We start from the raw sequence: 23,046 nt of genomic DNA, 5'->3' as shown, positions 1-23,046 counted from the left end.
ACACCTTAAATCTACACAATCCAACTTTCTCCGGCAATACGCCATTTTTCGTAAGCACCGTGATGACACAGTCGTGCCTTCCGGTGGTTCTCCGGTCAAGAGAGGTATTGCCTGCCGTAAATTAAAACTTCCTACGACCCTAGAGGCAGTTGCTGTCCGAGGGGTGTTGTTTGACAAGCTGGTCACTGTCAGCTCTATCTACATACCTCCCAATTATCAACTACGTAAAACCGAATTCGAAAACTACATAAATGAACTTCTGGAGCCATGCATAGTTGTCGGAGATTTAAACGCACATAACACTTTGTGGGGAAACTCGCGTTGTGATGCAAGAGGTCGCCTAATTAAAAACTTTCTTTTTTCTTCAGGAGCATGTTTACTTAATAAGAAAGAGCCAACGTACTACAGCGTGGCGCATAATTCATACTCCTCCATAGATTTAAGTATCGTGTCTAGTACACTAATTCCGTACCTGGAGTGGTCCGTTCTGAACAACCCCTTTGGGAGCGACCACTTTCCAAGTATGCTAAGCTTAACAAAACAAGATGGATGCTCACCACATGTTCCCCGATGGAAGGTTGACTCTGCTAACTGAGTCAACCGAAACCGAAACAACCGTCAGCTGAAAACCTTATAAATTTTAAACAAGCAAAGTCTCGGGGCAGAAGAACGCGTCGACATGCAAAGAGAGAGAGTTGGGAAAGGTACATTTCCAGTATTAATTCTTACACGGACGAGACCCAAGTTTGGAATAGGGTAAATAAATTAATAGGACGGGAATCACATCTCCTACCCTTAGTAATTAGTAGCCAAGGCAGTAGCCTGGTAGACCAGGCGGAGTGTCTAGAACCCGTTCAAAATGTCTCGAGTGCATCGCACTATACACAAACTTTCCTGATGTTCAAAGTACGCGAAGAGCGGCGACCCCTAAATCGTAAAGGCTCATTGAGTGAGCCCTACAATTGCCCATTTAGCCCTGCTGAACTTAAGGCACCCCTCACTTGTTGCAACAACTCGGCACCAGGTGGCGATCGTAGCATCTATGGTTAGAGGCGCCACCTAGACGCCTCTAAATCATATGCCGGGATGTCTTATGCAGCCGTCGGCCCATTCTTCTCAGAATGCGGTGTACTCCACCCGGAAACAAGTATCTTTACGGCTGAGGCCTATGCACTATTGTCAGCTGTAAAACACATAATTAAATCAGAACTTCAAAAAGCAATTATATTTACAGATTCCCAAAGCGTTGTAAAAGCCCTGAAATCGCTCTGTAAGCACAAAAATCCTGTCTCCATTGATCTGTATTCTGTTCTGTGTAGCAGCGTACATATCTAACCAGCATGTCATTATATGCTGGGTGCCTGGCCATAGAGGCATCGAGGGCACTGTTCAAGCTGATGAAATGGCCACATCAACTACATCGCGAACCCTTAACCCTATCGCTTTAATCCCTGCCAGAGATCTCAAGCTCTACTTGAGAAAGAAACGTCAAAGCCACTGGCAGCGCTTGTGGGACGCTGAAACGAACAATAATCCTCCACTTAGTTAAGCCACAGATAGTTCCCTGGCATCCCGTTGCGAAAATACGAACTAATGTCCTATTCTCTCGTCTGAGAATAGGACATACATACGGTACCCACAATTTTCTCTTAACGGGAAATGACCCGCCAACCTGTGGTAGATGTGGAGAGAGGCTTACCATGCTCCACGTTCTCGTGGAGTGCAGGGAAGCCGAAAGAGAGAGAAAACGGCACTTTCCTCTAGCGTACCGGTACCGTCTCCCTCTCCATCCCGCTATGTTTCTTGGCGACGAACCTCTCTTTAACACTAAAGCTGTCCTGGATTTTCTGAGTGATGCAGTATTGCATGTTATTTGCCCAATAGTTTCGTAGCGCATCCTCTCTCTTGAGGATGTCGCCGCGATAGTAGTTTTGCATAGCACGCGCCTCCAGGTCCTTGCGTTTCAAAGGGTCTGGTCAAGGCAGTAGTGCTTTTTGAAAAGCTTTATCTGTGATATACTTTCGCTTATCTCCATTATCTTGCAATTTGTTCTGTCGTGTTCATAGTGCACCTCATTAGTCATTGCCATAATTTTATAATATATATATTTTACGCATTTTACAGCGATTGCTTTTTAGGCGCTTTTACAGCCACGACACGTCAACCTTTCGCAATTCATTGCTCCATTGTTAACTCATTAACACTGGCCTAGCGCTCTTTCGCCATACCTGGCCCTTGCGCCATTAAACACCATACATCATCATCAAACTAATAGACTAAGGAGTAATTAGTGCAAACTTGTGTTATGTGAATATGTTCCTCGATATCTCGTTCTTATAATGGCCACCTCTTCAAATAAACCAGCTCAAGGACAGGAATTATGCTGTCTCCAACAAGCGATATAAATAAAAATCTGTAACACCTAAAAACAATCACGCTGTATATTCAGACACGAGACACGTGCAGGCTTCGTGGCGCCGGTGCTAGATGGTGTCGGGAGTCAAATGCGAAGCGCGACACCTTTAAGGAGCCCTGCTGCAAACATGCCACATACGTGACCATTCACATCTTGGCAATACAATGTTAAAATACTAATAGCTAAACACTATATCTCCATTGAAGAGAGGTTGGTTCTGTTGAAATTTTAGCTTCATGCATTATTTTTTCCTTCGTGCAACGGGTCTCTCATCGGCATTTAAAATTTGAAGTGGTGACATGCAGTCCTGCACCATGATCACAGAGCCCATGCGGTAGCTTTTCAAGTTCGGCTTTCAGGACCCCCCACGCTTTCACTGCTCCAGGCTGCTGTACGGTAGAACATGGCGAACGAGGGCATTCCCACGCACCTTAGTTTCTATTTTTCTTTCTCTATATCTACAGAAATTACTTGTAATCGACGTCAAGCTTTTTATTTCCTTGGCTGTCGCACTGGTCGCGTAGTCCATTCCGTTGCCTCTGCCCGTGCCGTCATCTAGACCATTTTTCAGTTAAATCGCTTTCGTACATTTTTCAGTTATATCGTACTTTCGGCTCACCGACGGCCATATACCTTTGATATATCATATAACATATACCTTACCTATACCATGTGCATTCGGGAACCATATGGATGGTAAGCGATCACCATATACATGTGAAAGCCATGACGCCACGCTCTGTTGCCACGCCATCTTCACCGCCTCGCACCACGAAAGCACCACAGCTTCTGATGGTCAAGTAAAATTATGTACCTCTCCCTGAAACTCTCTTGTTGGAATAAGTGGGCAGTGGTGAGAAACAAACAAAATCCTTCAGTAACAATTTCAGTTGAACGGGGCCAGGTGCGAAACGTTGCTGTATGGCGAGACGAAGGGTTCTCACGAATGGTGTCAGTCTTCTGGAGCGAAATCGCAATCGCAAATGTAGCGTCTATGTCAACTGATGTATGGCAAATAGTCAATGCAAATAGATATTATAATCAATTATATATGTGTACGACGAAGAAATACACGAAGTCTACTCACGTGTTTTCTTTTCTTTTGTTGTGTATTTTTTTGTTTTGCTTGTCAAGGCTGCGTGAATTCTACTATACTAATACTTTGGCTGTGTTCAGCCAAAATAGTGTGTTTTGAACACCACATATTTGTTCACGTCTTTCATTTGGCTATACTGGCCGTACGGCTTGGCGTCCGACGATGCGGCTAGCATCGCTTTCCCTTCTTCAGTCGCTGGCGGCGCGGGTGTTTACCATGAAAGAAGCGGGACCTTTAGACCGCCAGGCAATTCGACGCGCTCGAGATTGGGAGCGAGAACGCCTAGCCCGCAGCACAGCTTGAGCTTCACCATTTGCACTACGCAGTAGTAACTACCGTGCGAGTTTTTTTTATTTGCTTCATCGTTCTCATCGGTATTTGCATTCTATTGTCAAGGCTAGAATAATTTTCGCCAGTGTTTTCAGGTTGCGGGAAATGAAGTCGCTGATGAATGGTATCACTAATTCTTAGACGTAAGTACCAGAATCTATGGGCATATGACATTGCTTCTATAAGATTCAGGTACATGAAGTTACCCATTATTCCATGTCAGTGAAGCGAGAGTATCAATCCTTTCAGTCAGTCATAGGTAATAAAGCTTCTGAGCCTAGAAATATGGCTCATTAGGCTCATATTTGCTGAAAGTTAGAAAGATGAAGCACATTTACGATGTTGCGAAACGAAACGATGTTACGAAGCATTTTGCTGGTAGCTATCTACCCTCCATTGTTTGTGTTACACAAAGTGTTACGCAAAGTATTACCAGGTAGACAAATGCGCTTGCGTAAGACGAACAGCTATATATCCGACATGAGCGCGTGTGTGACAACAGCACCAAGGCGATGGTCATAACGGTCACGTAACGCCGACGGCGTAATTTCTATCTTGGTCTTCTGACGCGAGCTCGTGACATGCAGACTGCTGGGTTATACATAAGTACTATGTGGTCAGCACTTATGCTATACATATGCTACTATACATATGTGGTCAGCATCTATGTGTCACGTAGTTTAGGTTAAAAAGACGAAGGAATTTTCACTCCGTAGAGGAAACTTTAAAACCTGTCGAGTCGGGCCGATCATGAACGCGGTACAACATCGAACAGTTTCTAATTAGCGTTAGCAGGTTAGAGGAAAAGTACTAAGGAATCTCGGCCGATCCGGGAAACGGTGTAATCTAGCATAACGTCTCAAAGCGCGAGCTGTCAGGAGAAAAGAAAACAAGAAAGTTGCACATGACACAAGGTCGATCCACATAGGTCGCGAAGCTTCGGGCGAAAAGCGGTTCAGAACAAATTGTCACCGATATGAGGAAGGGTGGTTATGGGAGCAGCGATTGAAGCGCGACTATGTTTGGAGAGAACAAACATTGGGAAAAAAAACCGTTCTATAATTAAAGATAGACGCAGTTAGATTTATTCAATGAAAATAAAATTGCTAATCAATTTTATATATGCTTGGCGAGAAAAGAAGAGGCAATTCTAATTTACTTGATCATTATCAATAAACACCTTTTTTTCAGCGTCCACCTTAAGAGCGCCCATCGATAGCGGCGGGCGTTGATGCCACTGCCACTTGCAATGCAATGCAGCTCTTGAAGTGTGCAGAAAGGCGTGCTCGTAAGGTTCACCTGTTACAATACGCCTCCCCTGGCAACTGGCAAGCGAACAATGTCGGTGCAGCACAAGTAGTCACACGAACGGCGAGTCACGGCAAAATGAAAAGCCTATTCAAAGCAGAAGGCAATAGAGTGGCAGTCAATAAGAGTAGACAAAGAAGGACGTAGAAAAAGACCAAGTGCGAATGCTATGTCGGGCGCAGTACAAAATGACGCTAAATATACCAGCTGCATTGCGACCGGCTGCGATTAGAAAGCGAGTATACTTGAAAACCTGATTTCACCCCCCCCCCCCCCCATTCCTGTCATGGGGCAAAATCACGTGACGCGAAAGACTGCAACTGACTAGATGGAAGGTATCCATGGTATTCTCTTGGCACGCCAACAAATAAATGATTACGGGAGCATGATCCACGCACTGCCTGATAAACGATGAGCTGTAAGACCACCTGCCAAATGCTTTACCGATCTAGTATTCCTGTTTCAAAGCAGAAACCATGAATACCATGCGACGTTAAGCGGCACGAAGTCTGAACCGGGTGTCCAACAAGTGGGAGCAGAGTTTCAAACCCCGACCTTCAAGAACTGCTCCAATTATGTGGCACGATTTTCCGAGAAGTGTTCGCCACCGTTTATTTGCTTCGCCTCCACGCAGCGCTGCGATTTTGTGATTTATAACGCAGAGTTTTAGTCGAATATAGACTGACTTTCCTGCCATCTCCCAACTGTCGAACCGTTTTTGTGGGGCGACAAGGTTAATATATGCGATTTTGTCTTTTATAACGCAGCATTTTTGTCGAATATGGCGTGAATTTCCGACCATCTGCTAAATGTCGAACCATTTTTGAGGGGCGACAAGGTTAATATACATGGTAGCGAAGATTCCATATAATCTTGTTCTAAGCATGGCGGTTCATTGAAGGTTCATGGGGCTTAGCGTTATCTGCGTTACGAAACAACACTTCCGGTGCAACAAAATTTGCGTACGCCGCATCAGGGACGCAGCCACGGTGGGTTCCGTGAGACATACTGTGAGCTCTGCAGAACTTGTAAGGACAATAGGGTATATATGTAGGCATACAAAGTCGTTATATTTATGCATACATTAAAAAACTATGCCTCACTTATTGTTAATTGGGTTCTATGGGCCTTTGGAGCTTTGAGAGCGGAAAACGATGCCGCGAAAGGCCAGCCGCGCGGGTATCGCGACAGCACTCATACGCCGAACATCGCTTCTATACGGGCCGCAAGAAGCTGATCGCAGCGCGCCAGAAGTTCCGTGACACTGCGGGTGTAGTCAATGGTTTCCGTCGCTGGTGATGTGCGGAGGACACCATCATATAGTGGTGTTGCACGGAAGTGAGGTTGGATAGTTCTCATCCGTTAATCACTCACCTTTGTTGTTGAACTATCAGGTGTCAACCTAGGCCGCAGTGCCACCATTCTCGAGTGATGTACCACAACGCGATAGCTACCGAGCCGGTGACGTTATGCGCACAGCCTTGACTCTGGTGATAGTACTAATGGGTAAAGGAGGCAAAAGGCAATACTGTGTATGGCCATGCAGACGATGACATCGCAAAACTGCAGCACAAGATAAAAAAAGCTCTCGCTTTAAAGATGAACTCTACTAGCACATGATGGTGTAATTTTTTATGGCCGTAATGCTATTACTGAGGGCATCAACGTTACACTAAGGGTGCTAATCGACCATTGCGAAACTCCAAAGAAGATCTGTGCAGAAGAAACGTTACTTGCGATGGAATTACACACACACACACACACACACACACACAAACAACGTTACTTCGTGTTTCATAAATTCATTGAATGCGCTTTCAGTTTCTAACTGCCCATGTTGAAACAAGAAATTGCTTAAATGAACTGAATAACTGTGACTTCGTCGCACGGTTGAAATGATTAGACAGCTACATATACATTCCTCAAAACTTAGTCCGGGTAAACACCCTTTAAATAGCAATCGTGGTTTAAACTGCCTGAGAGATTTAAGTCAGAGTATGACTGGAATGGTTTGTTTATGTCGATTCTTTCTCTCCTTTCTTTCTTTTTTTCGGATTTCGTTCTTTTTACCTTAACAGGCAAAAGGAATCTATTTTTTAGCATAGTCCTAAGTTATGGAACCTCTCAACAGATTGTTTTTGCTGCAATGTTTAATTTCATCAGTAAGCGGAGTAGTTCAGCATCACATAATTTTTCCTTCGCATGCCGCAGAACCGTACCCGGATGCACTTCCGGACCGTGTTTTCCCCACGTGGATCAAGGCTCTCTCTCTCTCGACCCAGGACGTTTGGCTCGACAAGACGACATGGCTCTACGACGAGACGGAAGTGACTGCCTTCTATAATTACAACTATAATACTCTCGTCGTACCAACAAGCCTCTTGCAGCGACCCTTCTTTTATCCGTACGGACTACTTGGTCTGAACTATGGGGGCCTCGGAGCGGTAAGCATACAGATATTCTGTTGTTGGGCTGTACACAAGCTGCACTTGTGGGAGATAGTACTAACTTCATTGTAGCGCTTAGAACCAACAGTAAAAACGAAAATAATTGTCATCAACGTCATTTTCTTCCAACTTAGGGAGCACTACCAGACGGTCTCTCCCAGGAATCTCCATTGCTCTGCCTTGCGCTAGCTGACTTCAGGTTATGCCAGCAAACTTACTGATTTCCTCGCGCCATCTAATTTTCGGCAGACCACGGATACGCTTTCCTTCTCTTGGCACCTATTATGTAGCTCTAATATATTTATCATCGGTTGTCTGCCCCACGTATTACACGGCCTACAAAGCTGCATTCCTTACGATTAATTTCAAGTAGAATATGGCTACCCCTGTTTTCTGTCTAAGGCACATCGCTTTATTCACGGTCGTAATATCAGGGTTAATTATTTTCATTTCATCGCTCGTTGCGCGATGCCTAAAGGGCCCTTCACCAGGCTTGGCCATTTTAAAAAGCAGGCATATCCCACGCCCTGTGGGAATCGATCTTATGCGAAGCATTGTGCAGGGAGCTGGCTGTGCCGCATGACTTGACGTTCAGCCAACGTATTTTCTGTATTTCATGACCTACATGACACGCATTTCATGATATCCACTCTTGACCTATCATTTATGTTCGTTTTGCACTCTTGTCCTACTATGCCAATTTTGGCACCTACCAAGTTAACGAAACGACCATGAGAGCACTATGGTCGTAGGCGGCTAAATAGATAAATTGATAGATAGATCGATAGATAGAGAGATAGATTGATAAATGAAGAGATAGATAGATAGATTGATTGATTGATAAAGAGATAGATAGCTAGCTCGCTGGCTAGCTAGCTAGCTAGCTAGCTAGATAGATAGATAGATAGATAGATAGATAGATAGATAGATATCCTCAAAATGGCAAATGTTCGCCAAGAAATCCTTTGCATTTAACAGGTAAGCACAGCGTTTACAATGCGCACTGACGATCGTGTCTGCAAATTATTGCCCCGCTACGCACCCATAAAAACAGCTGAAATTTCAAACGAAAGGCCGCGCGCCATTCTGAAGGAAGCTCTATCGCAGTCGCAGGGTGGTCGACGTCAGATGCACGAGTACGCCTGCGTGATTCGTATTGCAGAAACGTCCTTCACCGTGACACGTGACTTGGAAAATTATTATAGGCTACCACTGTTATGTGTTTGATGCGTTGCTTCACTAGACCATATTAAGTTGTTTGTTCACGTCGTGCATAGACGCGAGCAGAGAAGGAAACTACATCCAAATGTGTGTGCACTGCGAGATTCATTTCAACTTAGTGCAGAAGCAGGCAGACAACAACGCATGTGTGCTCGTGGACAACGAGAAAAATTGTAGCCAGCACGAAGCGTGACAAACGCAACAGCTCGCGCGCGAGACGGTGATTGGAAGAGCGCCGCGCATAAGAAGTGAAAAAGAAAAAAAAACGGCAGATCCCACATCCTGTGGGAGTCGATGTTATGCGAAGCAGTGTGCGGGGAGCCTACCAAGTTAACGACACGACCATGAGAGCACCAAGGCGTAGGCGGCTCTTTCATGAACTACATGACACGCATTTTATGACATTCAAGTCACGAGTCCTCAGGAGTCCTTTTTACAAAACCTAAGAGAACTTAAAGTGAAAGCCTTAACCATGGTCATGACTATGACTTCTACCACAATCCTTTAGTGTTTTATTCACCGTAGTGCCCATGTCCGAACTCATTTCAGTGGTTTCTGCGTGTTAATCTTTTTTTTCGCTGTGTCATTGTCATTTCTGCTAAGTCATTATCATGACTATGGCTTATACCATCATCCTTTAGTGTTTGCTTCACTTAGTACCCACGCCAGAACTCATTTCAGTGGCTTTTGAGCATTCATCTTTTTTCGCTGAGTCATTGACATTTTTGTTGAGTCATGCTCATGACAATGATTTCTACCATCATCATTTAGTGTTTCCTTCAGTTAGTGCCCACGTCCGAACCTATTCCAGTGGTTTTTGAGTGTTACTCTTTTTGCGGAGTCATTTTCATGAGCATGACAGTCATAGTCATGATCATGACTGAGCAAAAATGATTAACACTTAAAAACCACTAGAATGGGTTCGGACTTGGGCACTAAGTCAAGGAAACACTAAAGGATGATGGTAGAAATCATAGTCCTGAGCATGACTCAGCGAAATGAGAATGACTCTGCGAAAAAAGATTAATACTCAAAAACCGCTGAAACGGATTCGGACGTGGGTACTGAGGGAAGGAAACACTAAAGGATGATGGTAGAAATCATATGAGCTTGCAGAGCAAAAATGAGAATGACCCAGCGAAAAACATTAACACTCAAAAAACCACTGGAATGTGTTCGGATATGGGCACTAAGAGATGGAAACACTAAATGATGTTGGTAGAACTTATAGTCCTGAGCATAACCCAGTAAAAATGACAATGACTCTGCTAAAAAATATTAACACTTAAGAACCACTAAAATAGGTTTGGATGTGGGTACTAAGTGAAGGAAGCACTACGGGCTGCTGGTAGAAGGCATAGTCATGAGCATGACTCTGCAAAAATGACAAGGACTCAGTGAAAAAAGATTAACGCTCAAAAACCACTGGAATTGGTTTGGACATGAGTACTAACTGAAGGAAACACTGAATGATGATGGTAAAAATCATAGTCATGAGCATGACTCATCAAAGAGACAATAATTCAGGGAAAGATTAACACTGAAAAACCACTGAAATCGGTTTGGTCGTGGGCTATAAGTGAAGGAAACACTAAAGCATGGTGGTAGAAATCATAGTCATGAGCAAAACTCAGAAAAAACGTCAATGGGTCAGCGAAAAAATTTAACACTCAAAAGCCACTGAAATTGGTTCTGGCGTATGTAATTAGTGAAGTAAACACTAAAGGATGGTGATAGAAGTCATAGTCATGACCATTGCTGAGAAAAAAAGACAATGGCCCAACGAAAATACTACCACTCAAAGAACACTGAAATGGGTTCGGACGTGGGTACTAATGCACAAACACTAAAGGATCATGGTAGAAGTCATAGTCATGAGCATGACCGAGGCTTTCACCTTAAAGTCTCTTAGGTGTAGTTAAAAAGACTCCTGAGGACTCATGACTTGAATACCATGACATGCGAGCCGCCTATGTCTTGGTGTTTTCATGGTCGTTTCGTTAACTTGGTAGGTTACCCTCGCACTGCTTCGCATAACATCGATTCCCACAGGGCGTGGGATCCAATGTTTTTTTTTCTGAGCCATTGCCATTTTTGCGCAGTCATGGTCATGACCGTGACTTCTACCACAATGCTTTAGTGTTTCCCTCACTTAGTGACTACGTCTGAACCCATTTCAGTGGTTTTTGAGTGTTAATCTTTCCTTGTTGTGTCATTGTTGTTTTTGCTCAGTCATGGTCATGACTATGACTATCATCCTTTATAGTTCCCTTCACTTAGTACCCACGTTGGTAACACTTAAAAATTATTGCAGCGGCTTTTGAGTGTTAATGGTTTCTGCTGAGTCATTGTCATATTTGCTGAATCATGCTAATGACAATGAGTTCTACCAGCATCCTTTAGTGTTTCCCTCACTTAGTACCTACGTCCAAACCCATTTCAGTGGTTTTTAAGTGTAATCGTTTTTGCACGGTCATTGTCATGACCTACATGACACCCATTTCATGTCATTTATGTCATAACCTATCACTTATGTTCTTCATACACTCCTGTCCTACTATGCGAATTTTGATACCTAGCAAGCTAACAAAAAGAGAGCACCAAGATAGACTATGGCCAGCTGTTTCATGACCTACATGACACGCATGTCATGATGTCCGTGTCATGAAATATCATTTATCTTCGCCATATGCTTTTGTCATATTATACCAATTTTGGTACATACCGAGTTCACGAAACGACCATAAGAGCACACAGACATAAGCGGCTAGATAGATAGATACTGTCAAATTAGCACATGTTCGCCAAGAAAGGCTTTGCATTTAATTAAAAAAATTACGGTTGATCCCTCTTTCAGAGGAATTGGTAGAACACAAAAGTGAAACGTGTCTTCACAGAAGCTGTTGCATGTTTGCTTTATAAACTCATGGTCTGCTGCACTGAAAGGCGCACGACTTGTGGGAAAGAGAGCATTGCATGTTTGCTTCGCGCCCGGCGTCCTGTTGGCAAGCAGCGTTGAAACGCGCCAGGCGCCTCGACGCGCTGACTTGTCCGAAATAAATTGATAAGGGCGTTCTAAGCTGCGTGTCGGTGCATGTGTCCGTGGCATTATGGTTTCAATATCAAGCTTCTTTACTGGAATTCTATGGCTTGAATACAGCCGTCGGACACTTAGTAATGTTTATTTTATGAAATGCGAGGCATTTTTTGGAGAACATTTGTCATTCTGACAGTATCTATCTAGTCGCTTACGTCTTGGTGCTCTCATGATCGTTTCGTTATCTTGGTATTTACCAAAATTGGCATAGTATGGCAAGAGTGTATGACGACCATGTATGAAAGGTTGTGACATGAATATCATGATATGTGTGTAATTTAGGTCATGAAACACCTGCCTACGTCTCGGTGCTGTCATGGTCAGTTCGTTAACTTGGTAGGTACCAAAATTGGCTTAGTATGACAACAGTGTACGACGAACATAAATGACTTGGTAACTTGGTATGTACCAAAATTGGCACTGTACGCGTATGACAAGAGTGTTTGATGAACATACATGATAGTTCATGACATAAATGTCATTACATGCGTGTCATGTAGGTCATTAAACAGCTGCCTAAGAGGACAGTGACCCAGCAAAAAGCATTAATACTCAAAAACCACTGCAATGGTTTCTGACATGGGTACTAAGTATTGGAAACACTAAAGTATGTAGGTAGAAGTCATACTAATCATGAAGATGGCATGCATGCGTGTCATGTTTGTCATCAAACAGCCGCCTATGTCTTGGTGCTCTCATGGTCGTTTTGTTAACTTGGTAGGCTCTCCGCACACTGATTCGCATCACGTCAATTCTGACAGGGCGTGGGATCTGCGGTTTTTAAATGCGAAGCATTTCTTGGCGAACATTTGCAATTTTGTCAGTATCTGTCTATCTATTTATATCCATCCATCTATCTATCTACTACCTATCTAGCCGTCTACAGTTTTGGTGCTCTCATGGTCGTTTCGGTAACTTGGTATGTACCAAAATTGGCACTGTACGCGTATGACAAGAGTGTATGATGAACTTAAATGATAGTTCATGACATAAATGTCATGACATGCGTGTCATGTAGGTCATGAAACAGCTGCCTAAAGTGGCAATGACCAAGCAAAAAACAAATAACACTCAAAAACCACTGAAATGGGTTCGTACGTGTGAACTAAGTGAGGAAACCACTAGAGGATTACGGTAGAAGTCATAGTCATGAGCATGACTGAACAAAATTGATAATTACTGAGCGAAAGAAGATTAACAGTCAAAAACTCGGGAATGGAATCGGAGGGGGCACGAAGTGAAGGAAACACTAAAAGATGATGGTAGAATTCATGGCCATGAGCATGACCCAGCAAAAATGACAATGACTCAGCGAAAAAAGATTAACACTCAAAAACCACTGAAATGAGTTCTGACGTTGGTACTAAGTGAAGGAAGCACTAAATTGTGATGGTAGAAGTCATAGTCATGAGCATGACTCAGCAAATATGACAATGACTCAGCGAGGAATGATAAGTTACAACCACTGGAATTTTGTTCGGGCGTGGGCGCTAAGTGAAGGAAACACTAAAGTATGACGGTAGAAGTCATAGTATTGAGCATGGCTCAGTAAAAATGATAATGACTCAGCAAAAATGATCAATGCTCAAAAACCACTGAAATGGGTTTCGACGTGGTTACTAAGTGAAGGAAACACTAAAAGATAGTGTTAGAAATCAGTCATGGCCATGACTCAGCAAAAATGATAATGATTCAGCGAAAAACTGTCAGCCCTTCCACTGGGGTAGCAATTGAAGACCAGTGAAGCTGTACTATGGTGGGAATGATGTATTTTCAATTGTGACTATTAGATGTGATGGTGTAATTGGTTATTTGAACTATTAAACACTGCGAACTGTATATGATCTGGTGGTTTTATTTATTTAGTGACCACAGTGACCGTGACCCTGTGGTCGCTACGGTACAGCGCCATAGGGTGTACGGTAAAGGTTGGCACGTTCTTGATAAACACGTCACCAACGCCCCGCGTGTTCGTTGCGAACGCGGGCAAAACGCCACCGGCGGTGACAACAGTTGTGCGCATTGTTTGTGTGACCACACACAACCACTGTCGAAACGCTGGCTACGTCACGAACGGCTGAACGCCGTTGTCGACACTATTAAGGGAGAGGCGGGCGAGAGCCTAGAGAGAGTTGGCGGCAGAGGCCGGCAGGGTTGCGCACATGCGCCGCAGTGGGAGAGCAGGCGCGCACAGGCACAGTCTAGGGTGCCTCGATTCCCTCCTCGCCCACCACTCCCCTTCCACTGGGAAGTCGCGTTTGCTCTTTGCCGGGCGTTCGCTCCCTGTGAAAACACGCTTCCCTCGCCCTCGTGCGTCCCTTGCCCTCGCGCGCTTTCACTCGCACATACTGCATACGGCCAATGAGAGTTTTTTTCTATTGCCGGACGCCACGATCGAAATGCGAGCCCTTAACAGCTTCGCTGTGAAAGACCACTCGAGGACCACTGAAATGAGTTCGAATGTTTTTCAAAGTGAAGGAAAAGGCTAAAAGTTGACGGTCGAAGTCATAGTCATTAGCATCGCTAAGGCTTTCGCCTTAAGCTCTCTCAGGCATTGCTGAAGGGACTCCTGAGGACTCGTGGCATCAATGTCATGACATACATGTCATATAGGTCATGAAATAGCCGCCTACGACTTGGTGCTCTCATAGTTGTTTCATTAACTTGGTAGGCTATCTGCACACTGGTTCGCATACCATTGATTCCCACAGGGCGTGGGGTCTGTCCGGTTTATTATTTGTTGCCCATTACTTCGTTGAAAATGACGAAGTTTACAAAGTCAAGAAGCCATTTACACTTGCTTCATTATTAAGTGGCTACACCGGGTTGGAGCTTCCGCTGCGCTGTGATTACCTGTCGGGGCTCGTTATTGTAACGACGCACTACTTCGCTTCACAGCTCCTAGATGGCGGCACGCCACATCAGTTTTATCCTTTGCAGGAATTCATTCGTGAAAGCAGGCATAAAACACTTTCGTGTTAAAAGAAGGCGGGATCAGTGACTCATACGTGCGGCAATCCTCTGGCTCCAGTATGGAGAATGCAGAGAAGCGATTTTGAACGCGAACGCTAGAAAGACAAAGTGGAGAGAGCGTCTATGTTGGCGATGAAGCTCGCCTCCTGAAATCATGAGTTCATGACAATAGAGTATTTTATTGTTATAGCAATTATATAGCACCCCAGGCGCATTTATGCTGCCGGCATCACCGTCGCCGTGAGGTTCTGTATAAAATCCAAGGGTGATAAAAAGCTGACAGATCCCACACACTGTGGGAATCGATGTTATTCGAAACAGTGTGCAGGGAGCCTACCATGTCAATGAAACGACCATGAGAGCACCAAGACGTACGCGGCTGTTTCATGACCTACATGACAAGCAAGTTATTACATGCATGCCATGAGTCCTCAGGAATCCCTTTAGCTACACATAAGATACCTTAAGGCGAAATCCCTAGTCATGCTCATGACTATGACTTTGACCATCAACCTTTAGTCTTTTCCTTCACTTAGTACCACATCCGAACCCATTGCATTGGTTTTCGAGTGCTAATCTTTTTTCGGCGAGTCATTTTAATTTTTTCGGAGTCATGGTCATGACTGACTTCTACCACAATCGTTTAAGGTTTCCTTCACTTTGTGCCCACGTGCAAGCCCAATTCAGCAATTTTTGAGTCTTAATGTTTTATTGCTGAGTCATTGTCATTTTTGCTGAGCCATGTCTATGATATGACTTCTACCGACATCCTTTTATGTTTCCTTCCATTAGTGCCCACGTCCGAACCCTTTCCAGTGGTTTTTAAGTGTCATTATTTTCCTGAGTCATAGTCATGACTATGACTTCTACCATCGTCCTTTAGTGTCTCCTTCACTTATTACCAACGTCAGAGTCCATTTCAGTGGTTTTTGAGTTTAATATTTTTTTGCTGAGTCATTGTCATTTTAGCTGAGTCATGCTCATGACTATGACTCTACGAGCCTGCTATAGTGTTTCCTTCACTTAGTACCCACATCCGAACCCATTTTAGTGGTTTTTGAGTGTTAATATTTTCGCAGAGTCATTGTCATGACCTACATGACAGGCACGTCATGAAATCTATGTCATGACCTATCACTTATGTTCGTCAGACACTCCTGTCATACTATGCGACTTTTGGTACTTACTAAGATAAGAAAACCACCATGAGAGCACCATGATGTAGGCGGCTGTTTCATGACCTACATGACACGCATGTCATGACATGAATGTCATGACATATCATTTATGTTCGTCATATGCTCTCGTCATAGTATGCCCATGTGGTAAATACCATGTTAACGAAACGACCATGAGAGCACGAAGTCGTAGGCGGCTAGAAAGATACATACTGTCAAAGTAGCAAATGTTCGCCAAGAAATGCTTCGCATTTGATATCGTCGCCGCGCGCCGTATGCTTTATGTACGAGCGAAAGTGCGCGAGGTTTAGCCGGCGGTCGCGGCTCAATCTCTGGCACGTAAGTGAAGAAAACGGGGAGGAAGCGCGATATCAAATAGTTAGACGGCCGATAAAACCACGAGCCTTACTTCGTACGCCTAAGTTAAACTTCGCTAACTAACTAAATTGACAAGCATGGTGTCAAGCGCGCACTGGAAAACATCAACACATCTCACACGATGATCGTGGACACTTTCTGTCAGAACGCTGGTGTGCAAAACAGTGTCAGCAGTAGCTAGAGAATTACAGTTCGTATTGCTTCTTGCTTCAACGCGGACTAAACGGCGAAAAGACAGCCCTCTTTTCTCCATGCTTATAGGCGTTACATTTAATGCGTAGAAAGCTTGTGTGATGTCATTAGATAACCTATGGCCACAGCGGCAATTATTTTTGGAGAGGACGGCACACACGTTATTGATGATGCCCATCGAACGTACAAAGCTTGCATGTAACGTAGTGTTCTTGTAGGTGATTGCTATATACCCAATTTTTTGAACTTATTGAACTCAGGCGCAATATATATGACTTACAATTATAGTTAAAGTATGCCTCTTAACTACTGCCTCTACAACACAATACGTATGCGAACGTGAGAGAGCTTGATAAGGGTTTTATATTCAATACTTCCAGGTATACACAGAGAACAGCACGTGCCAGAGTTCACATTTGTTAGCAAATGGGAGCATGTGAGTGGCAATGTGTGGTAAATGCGCCATGGGTTAGTTGCATGACTTTCAAAGAATTACTTCACAGTCGTCCTGTGCATTTACTCGAGCGACACCAGTAGGAATTTGTCCCGGTGTCTATGGTGAAATGACTGTAGAGTGTTGCATGTTATGTGTGATGGGCAAGAAAAGGTGAAAGTATGTCGGCTAGATCCAAACTTTGCAGGTTGTTACTAACGAAGTTCATGAAAGTTTTACGCAGCATAGCCCAGAAAGAGTTAAATTTGGCTGCGGCATAAAATCTCGTGGTTATTGGTATTAGATCATGAACGATGTCCAGCGAATCGAACACTTAATGGTCATCGAATAAGCAGTAAGACTGCTTAAGAGCTATGACATTTCTCCTCATAAATCTGAGATTTCCAATATCTCGGACACCAAGTTCCGCCATGTAGGAAGGGTACGAAAAAAATGTCACAGTTTCGCCCTAAGGGCGAAGCAATGAATGCGATAGCAACACAGCAATGTCATACGAAGTAAGGTGAGCGGCTTTGGTAGCAATATGAATTGTAGTAAACATGAGCTGATTGAGTAAGCAGGTGGGCTGCGGCGTAAGTATATAGACCGACATGAAGAGAGACTCGATGACCACGAGAAGGCGCGTGTGAAACGGTGGTGTTGGTGAGAAGCGCTTCCCGTGGGCAGCGCGCGTGCGAAGGGACACACCTGTAGCGCTGCACTGCCGATCCGGGCAGCATTACATGTGTAGCGTGCGTTCGAAAATGTGGCCCGACTATTACTAACTGAATGAACAAGCGTGGTGTGAGCGCGCACAAACAAACATGAATAGATCACACTGAATGACTGCAGACAACGACTGTCAAAATGCTGGCAGCAAGCCCATACGCTGCAGCGGGCGAAGGTACGTGCGGTCTATCGCTTCAACAGAAACTGAGCGGCGAATGCACAGTGCATAAAGGTCAGAGCCGTGTAGAGATAAGAGACGGTGTGGCGAGCGACGAGCGCGCTTGTTGTCAGAGGAAAAGTGCGCCCCCCCCCCGCTCCCTCCGGCGCTGGCTTCCCGCTTCCTTGCTTGCGCGTGGGAGAGATAGGAGACCGTGCGATCGAGCGACGAGCGCGGTTGTTGGCACAGTAGAAGTGCCGCCCCCCCGCTCTCTCGGGCACTGGCTTCCCGCTTCGTTGCTTGCGCGTGGGAGATTGAGTGCGTTCGCTCTCCGTGATAGCGCGCGTCCCCGCGCGCTTCCGCTCGGGCATAGGGCGCGCGGTGAAGATTTTATCTATACGGAACCTCACGGCGACGGCGACGCCGACGGCAGAAATCCGGTTGAAGTGTCCATATAATTGCTATCGCACTAAAATAAATCAGCCACAACGCCGGTAAAGATATTTAAACTGGCGAAAATGATCAGTGTGGCGGGTTACGGTGATCGTCAGTGAAATAAGTGCCGCTTTCTGTACTTCGTTTGATTCGATGTCATATCCGAGGAACTTAATGGCCCAGTAATAGACAGAGACCCCACAGGCGTGAAAATGTTTGTTGGATGCGTGCTGGAGCAGAATTTGCATAATTTTACGTGTAGAATTATTTGGGCATTGGGGCCTGGACGGCCATTCTAAATCAATAGATTCGATGCACGTCGCAGTGGTAGATATGCTATAGTCGTCGGTTGTACTAATTTGTAATAAAAAGCAGCCTCGTCTTTCTCCTTCGAGAACAGGCTTGCCGGCACTGAGGACAAAACCAGCAAAATCTGCTCAGGTTTCCTGCAAGCTAGGTGAAAAACACGGCCATTACCCAATTTCAACGCGACAGCGTTAAGAGCTCCAGTGTCGCAGAAAATCCGGCGTCGGCGTGCGCGGCCGAGTAAATCATCCCGAACTACCCCGACCACGCAGGCCCTCCGCCTGGCGCAGAGGCTTTAGTGAACTAATTGAATTTCTCAAAGTAAAATCTGTCAGATAAATCGTAAAGTATGACTCAACCACAATCTACAGACATGATAGCGTTAGACTATAATTTGAATATACGAAAAAACATAATTCTTTGAGAAAAATTAAACCCCTTTTCCAGCATTTCTACCAGTCATGCAGTGCTGTGCCCCGGCCTGTTCCTTGCAAAAACATCTTCCATATGGCGCTCGCCTCCTCGGCAGCGTGGAACGGCAGCTGCGCGCGGAGGCGAAGGTGAAGAAAACAGAAAGCTTCAATTGCCGGGGATCTTTGAATGCAGGGATCTTTGAATGCTATCGCGTTCCAGTCTTAAAGGCGAAGCTTAAGCGTCCTCCAAATACTTAACAATGGCAGAGGCGGCTAACGATGCCTGTTCAGTCTTCAGTTTTGCAGCATGAAAGTAAAGTATCACAGCGACGGCGTTATACGCTAGGTTCCAGGAGATCTGCGAACACATCTGCCGAAATGCCTCCCGATCCTTGGGATATTTACGCCGCAACCTTCGTAAGAAGCCGACTAATGTCCGCAAATTAGCCTATCTTACATTTGTTCGCCCTAAACTTGAATTTGTTTCTTCAGTATGGTCCCGTCAATACATTTATTGAACCACTATGTTAGAATCAGTTCAGAATAGAGCCGCTCGATTCATCTCACAAAACTACAACTACAACAAAAGCATAACGTAAATTAAAAAGAATTTATCAATTCCTTCTTTGAACACTCGTCGTGATGTAGCACTTTTTTTGCTGTTTCACAAGTACTGTATGTTCACGGACCAAGGCCATCACCAATAGCTGTGCAAGTCTCTCCATTCACCTCACGAAGATTACATAATCATCTTTCTTTTACACGCATCTATGGTAAAACAGACGCTTTTAACTCATCTGCGCTTCTACGTGTCATCCGCTTATGGAACGACCTTCCCGATATCCTGGTAGCTGAGCTAACAAAGAAGAATTCCGTCACGACATAAACGTGCATTTCTTACTTTAAATAACTTCTGTCTGCGATGCTTCTTGCATGCATTTGATCTGAGGATTTTAGAGTTTGTTTAAACATGATTCTTCCTTGTATTATTATTAACAATGTGCTTTATGTTCTGTATACTTGTAGGCTATTTATACTATGTGAAATAGTATAAATAACATATATATAGTCCTCTTGCCCTATATAATAGCAATATATAGCTCCCCTTACCCAATGCCCATTTTTCGGGCCTGTAAGGTATTTTGAATAAATTAAGTATCACAGCGATGGCGTTATAGGCTAGGTTTCAGGAGATCGCGTCGGCAACGGAAGTAGATCAACAACTTTCGGCTCCATGTGCGTGGTAGGTTTGGCTCCGTCTGCGTGGCGGTTTCCCGCAAGTTGTGCGGAAAACCACCACACGTATCAAAACGGATTTGGATGGCCATTGTTATACCCCTCGCCACATCTGATGCCTCTTTCAGTGTAGCGATACGCTGCAGCGGTACGTCCCACTAATCGTTGTCTCCCTTTGTCTCGTGACATAGAGATCTGCTATCAGCAGTTGCCCTTTGGACTCACTATGGCACGGACGCTCGTTTAACCGCATCTTCCAGGATCCTGACGATGCCGTGCACTTTGCCGCGGCTGTGAACGCTGTGGCTCATACGCCAGTATATGACGACGAGGCGGACTTGGTGCAGAAAACTCACTACGTGGCCATCGCGCGGGTGAAAGCAAGACGCCGGTGTCCATGCTCTTTGACGAACATGCCGAAGACGCTCAATATAGTCAATAATGATTAAAAAATTGGAGAACGCTTAAGCTTCGCCTTTAAGAGTGGAAAGTGATACCATTCAAAGATCCCTGGCTGCTTATCAGGCTTCCCGGCAACTGCTGCTTTCGTTTTTTTCCAACTTGGCCTTTGCATGCGGCTGCCTTAAAGATGTTGCTGCCGAGGAGGCGAGCGCCCTCTGGATCGTATTTTTGAAAGGAGCAAACCACGGCGCGCCGCTGCATGAGTGGTAGAAATGGTGGCAAAAGGGGCTTGCGTTTGAGTTTCCGAGTAAGAGAATTATAATTTCTAGTATATTCAAATTAGAATCCGACGCCATCACGCGTGTAGGTTAGAGAACTGCACGGGCTCGGGCTTAACCGAAAGCCCGAGCCGGGTAGAGCAGTTTTTTCACGGGCTCGGGCCGGGCTCGGGCACTGCGTGTGCTTTTTGACCCGGGCCCGGGCAGGGCTCGGGCTTTCTGGTGGTGTGCATGTAAGTGCAACGAGTTATTTTCGGGCATCTCAACTCTGAAAAACATGTACTTTTCGGTCTCGGGCCGGGTTCGGGCCGGTTTCGAGAAGGGCTCGGGCCGGGCTTGGGCCTAAGGTAAAGGGGTGGCGGGACGGGCCGGGCGGGTAACGTAGATGATTTCCGGGCCCGGGCCGGGCCCGGGTCTCGCCATAAAAGTTTTGATCTGGCTCGGGCGGGCAGCCCAACGTAAAAATGGGCCCGGGCCGGGCCCGGGCTAAACAATCGGCCCGTGCAGTGCTCTAGTGTAGGTTATGGATACTTCGTACTTTACGATTTTTTTGACACATTCAACTTGAGGATTTCGATTAGTTAACGAGCGCCTCTGCGCCACGCGGAGGGCCTGCGTGGTTGGGGTGGATCGGGATGATTTTCTTAGCCGCGGACGCCGACGTCGAGAATGACGCCGACAAGGGATTTTCTGTGACACGGGGTCTTGAACGCTATCGTGTTAATATATAAATTCACTATAGCAATATTCACTCTACCAGACCCACCATAGCCACAGATTTGCTGGCTTCCATCTTCACAGTAGTGGAAGGGCTCCGATTTTTTTTCTGTGTTATATGCGGTTTGTTGGCATCAACCAGGGTGGTTTTTGAGTTTCCTCATCAACTCGAAATCGCCGGGGAACGTTTTCACCAGAACGGAAACTGCTACTTTCGCAATTTTTGTCTTATTTTGCCATTACGAATTATCCTAAAGACAGCGCTAATTTACGTCTTCCTATAGCCGCCATTTTTCAGCGTATGCAATTAGCCTAAGGAAAGACCAGGCAGAGTCCCAATGTCCAGAATAGTAGGCATAGTGCTGCACCTAAGGAACCTATTGTATACAAATACTACTTCACACTTTTCACGTGTGCACTCATAAAAAGACGTTTTAAAGATTTTAAAATAATCTGTAATTCTAAATCCTGTCTGCGACGCCTCTTGTTCAACAGAAGATTCAACGTGAAGTTGAAGTCGCTGAAAGACTGTCTTCCTGGGTGAGGAGGGGGATAATAGGGTGTATTAACTGTCTATTTTGAGAGCAGCGCTGTAGCGACAGCGTTTATTCGACATCATTTAGAGGTTGAATCGCCTTCAAGGTTTTGTGATCAGTTGTATTAGCCATGACATTTACCATTGTTATCACCATCATCAGAATTGTTGTAACTATAATAATTATTATGATTATGATTATCATACTCATCACGTGGCCCTTACCTAGTGGAGTATAAACACAGTGGCAGCAGCGGCACATAGACTGCACTATTTTACGGACTGTTGCGCGTTAGTACAAAGGTAAGCGCTGTAGTTTCTGCATCACTTTTGCGGGCGTTCACGGACTATCACAAGTGTCGAGAGGCCATTGTGACGACGCAATTGAAACGTCCAAACGAGCTTCTGGCGTCGCATTTCCTCTCTGCCACTCACCTGTGAACAACCTCCTGACGCGGCGTGAAAGACAGGAGCAGCGGAAAAGTCGAAAGAAGAGTCAAAGAAAGCTTCACTTCAAAAAGTCTTCTTACGTGAAATCGGTTCGTCAACTGCTGAGTTTGCTTGTTGACGCTTGTACATATTCTTAGCTTTTCTCAACAAATATTTCTGCTTGCAGATTGCGGCCCACGAGCTGATGCACGCGTTCGACGTAAAAGGGATAACGCTCACAGAAGCATACCAACCCTGGAACGCTAGCGATATTATAAAGGAATACACTAAAAGGGCGCTGTGCCTGCGGCAGATGCACATATCGGTCGTGAGTAGATGA

The 23,046-nt window shown here is 45.0% G+C and overlaps 1 protein-coding gene across 1 annotated transcript in view; it reads left to right on the top strand.

The window, feature by feature from the left end:
* LOC125944346 (neprilysin-3-like) overlaps positions 1-23,046 on the top strand; it is a 75,122-nt gene extending 52,076 nt beyond the window's left edge. The window contains exons 8-9 of the mRNA XM_049664741.1: positions 7,362-7,594; positions 22,894-23,046. Of these exons, the coding sequence (XP_049520698.1) occupies positions 7,362-7,594; positions 22,894-23,046 (386 nt within the window). The remainder of the gene's footprint in view (positions 1-7,361; positions 7,595-22,893) is intronic.

The sequence above is a fragment of the Dermacentor silvarum genome, chromosome 3 (genome assembly GCF_013339745.2).
Source record: "Dermacentor silvarum isolate Dsil-2018 chromosome 3, BIME_Dsil_1.4, whole genome shotgun sequence".
NCBI classification, from domain to species: domain Eukaryota; kingdom Metazoa; phylum Arthropoda; class Arachnida; order Ixodida; family Ixodidae; genus Dermacentor; species Dermacentor silvarum.
Note: the sequence above shows the minus strand (reverse complement) of the source record. Positions and strands in the feature narration are given on the sequence as shown.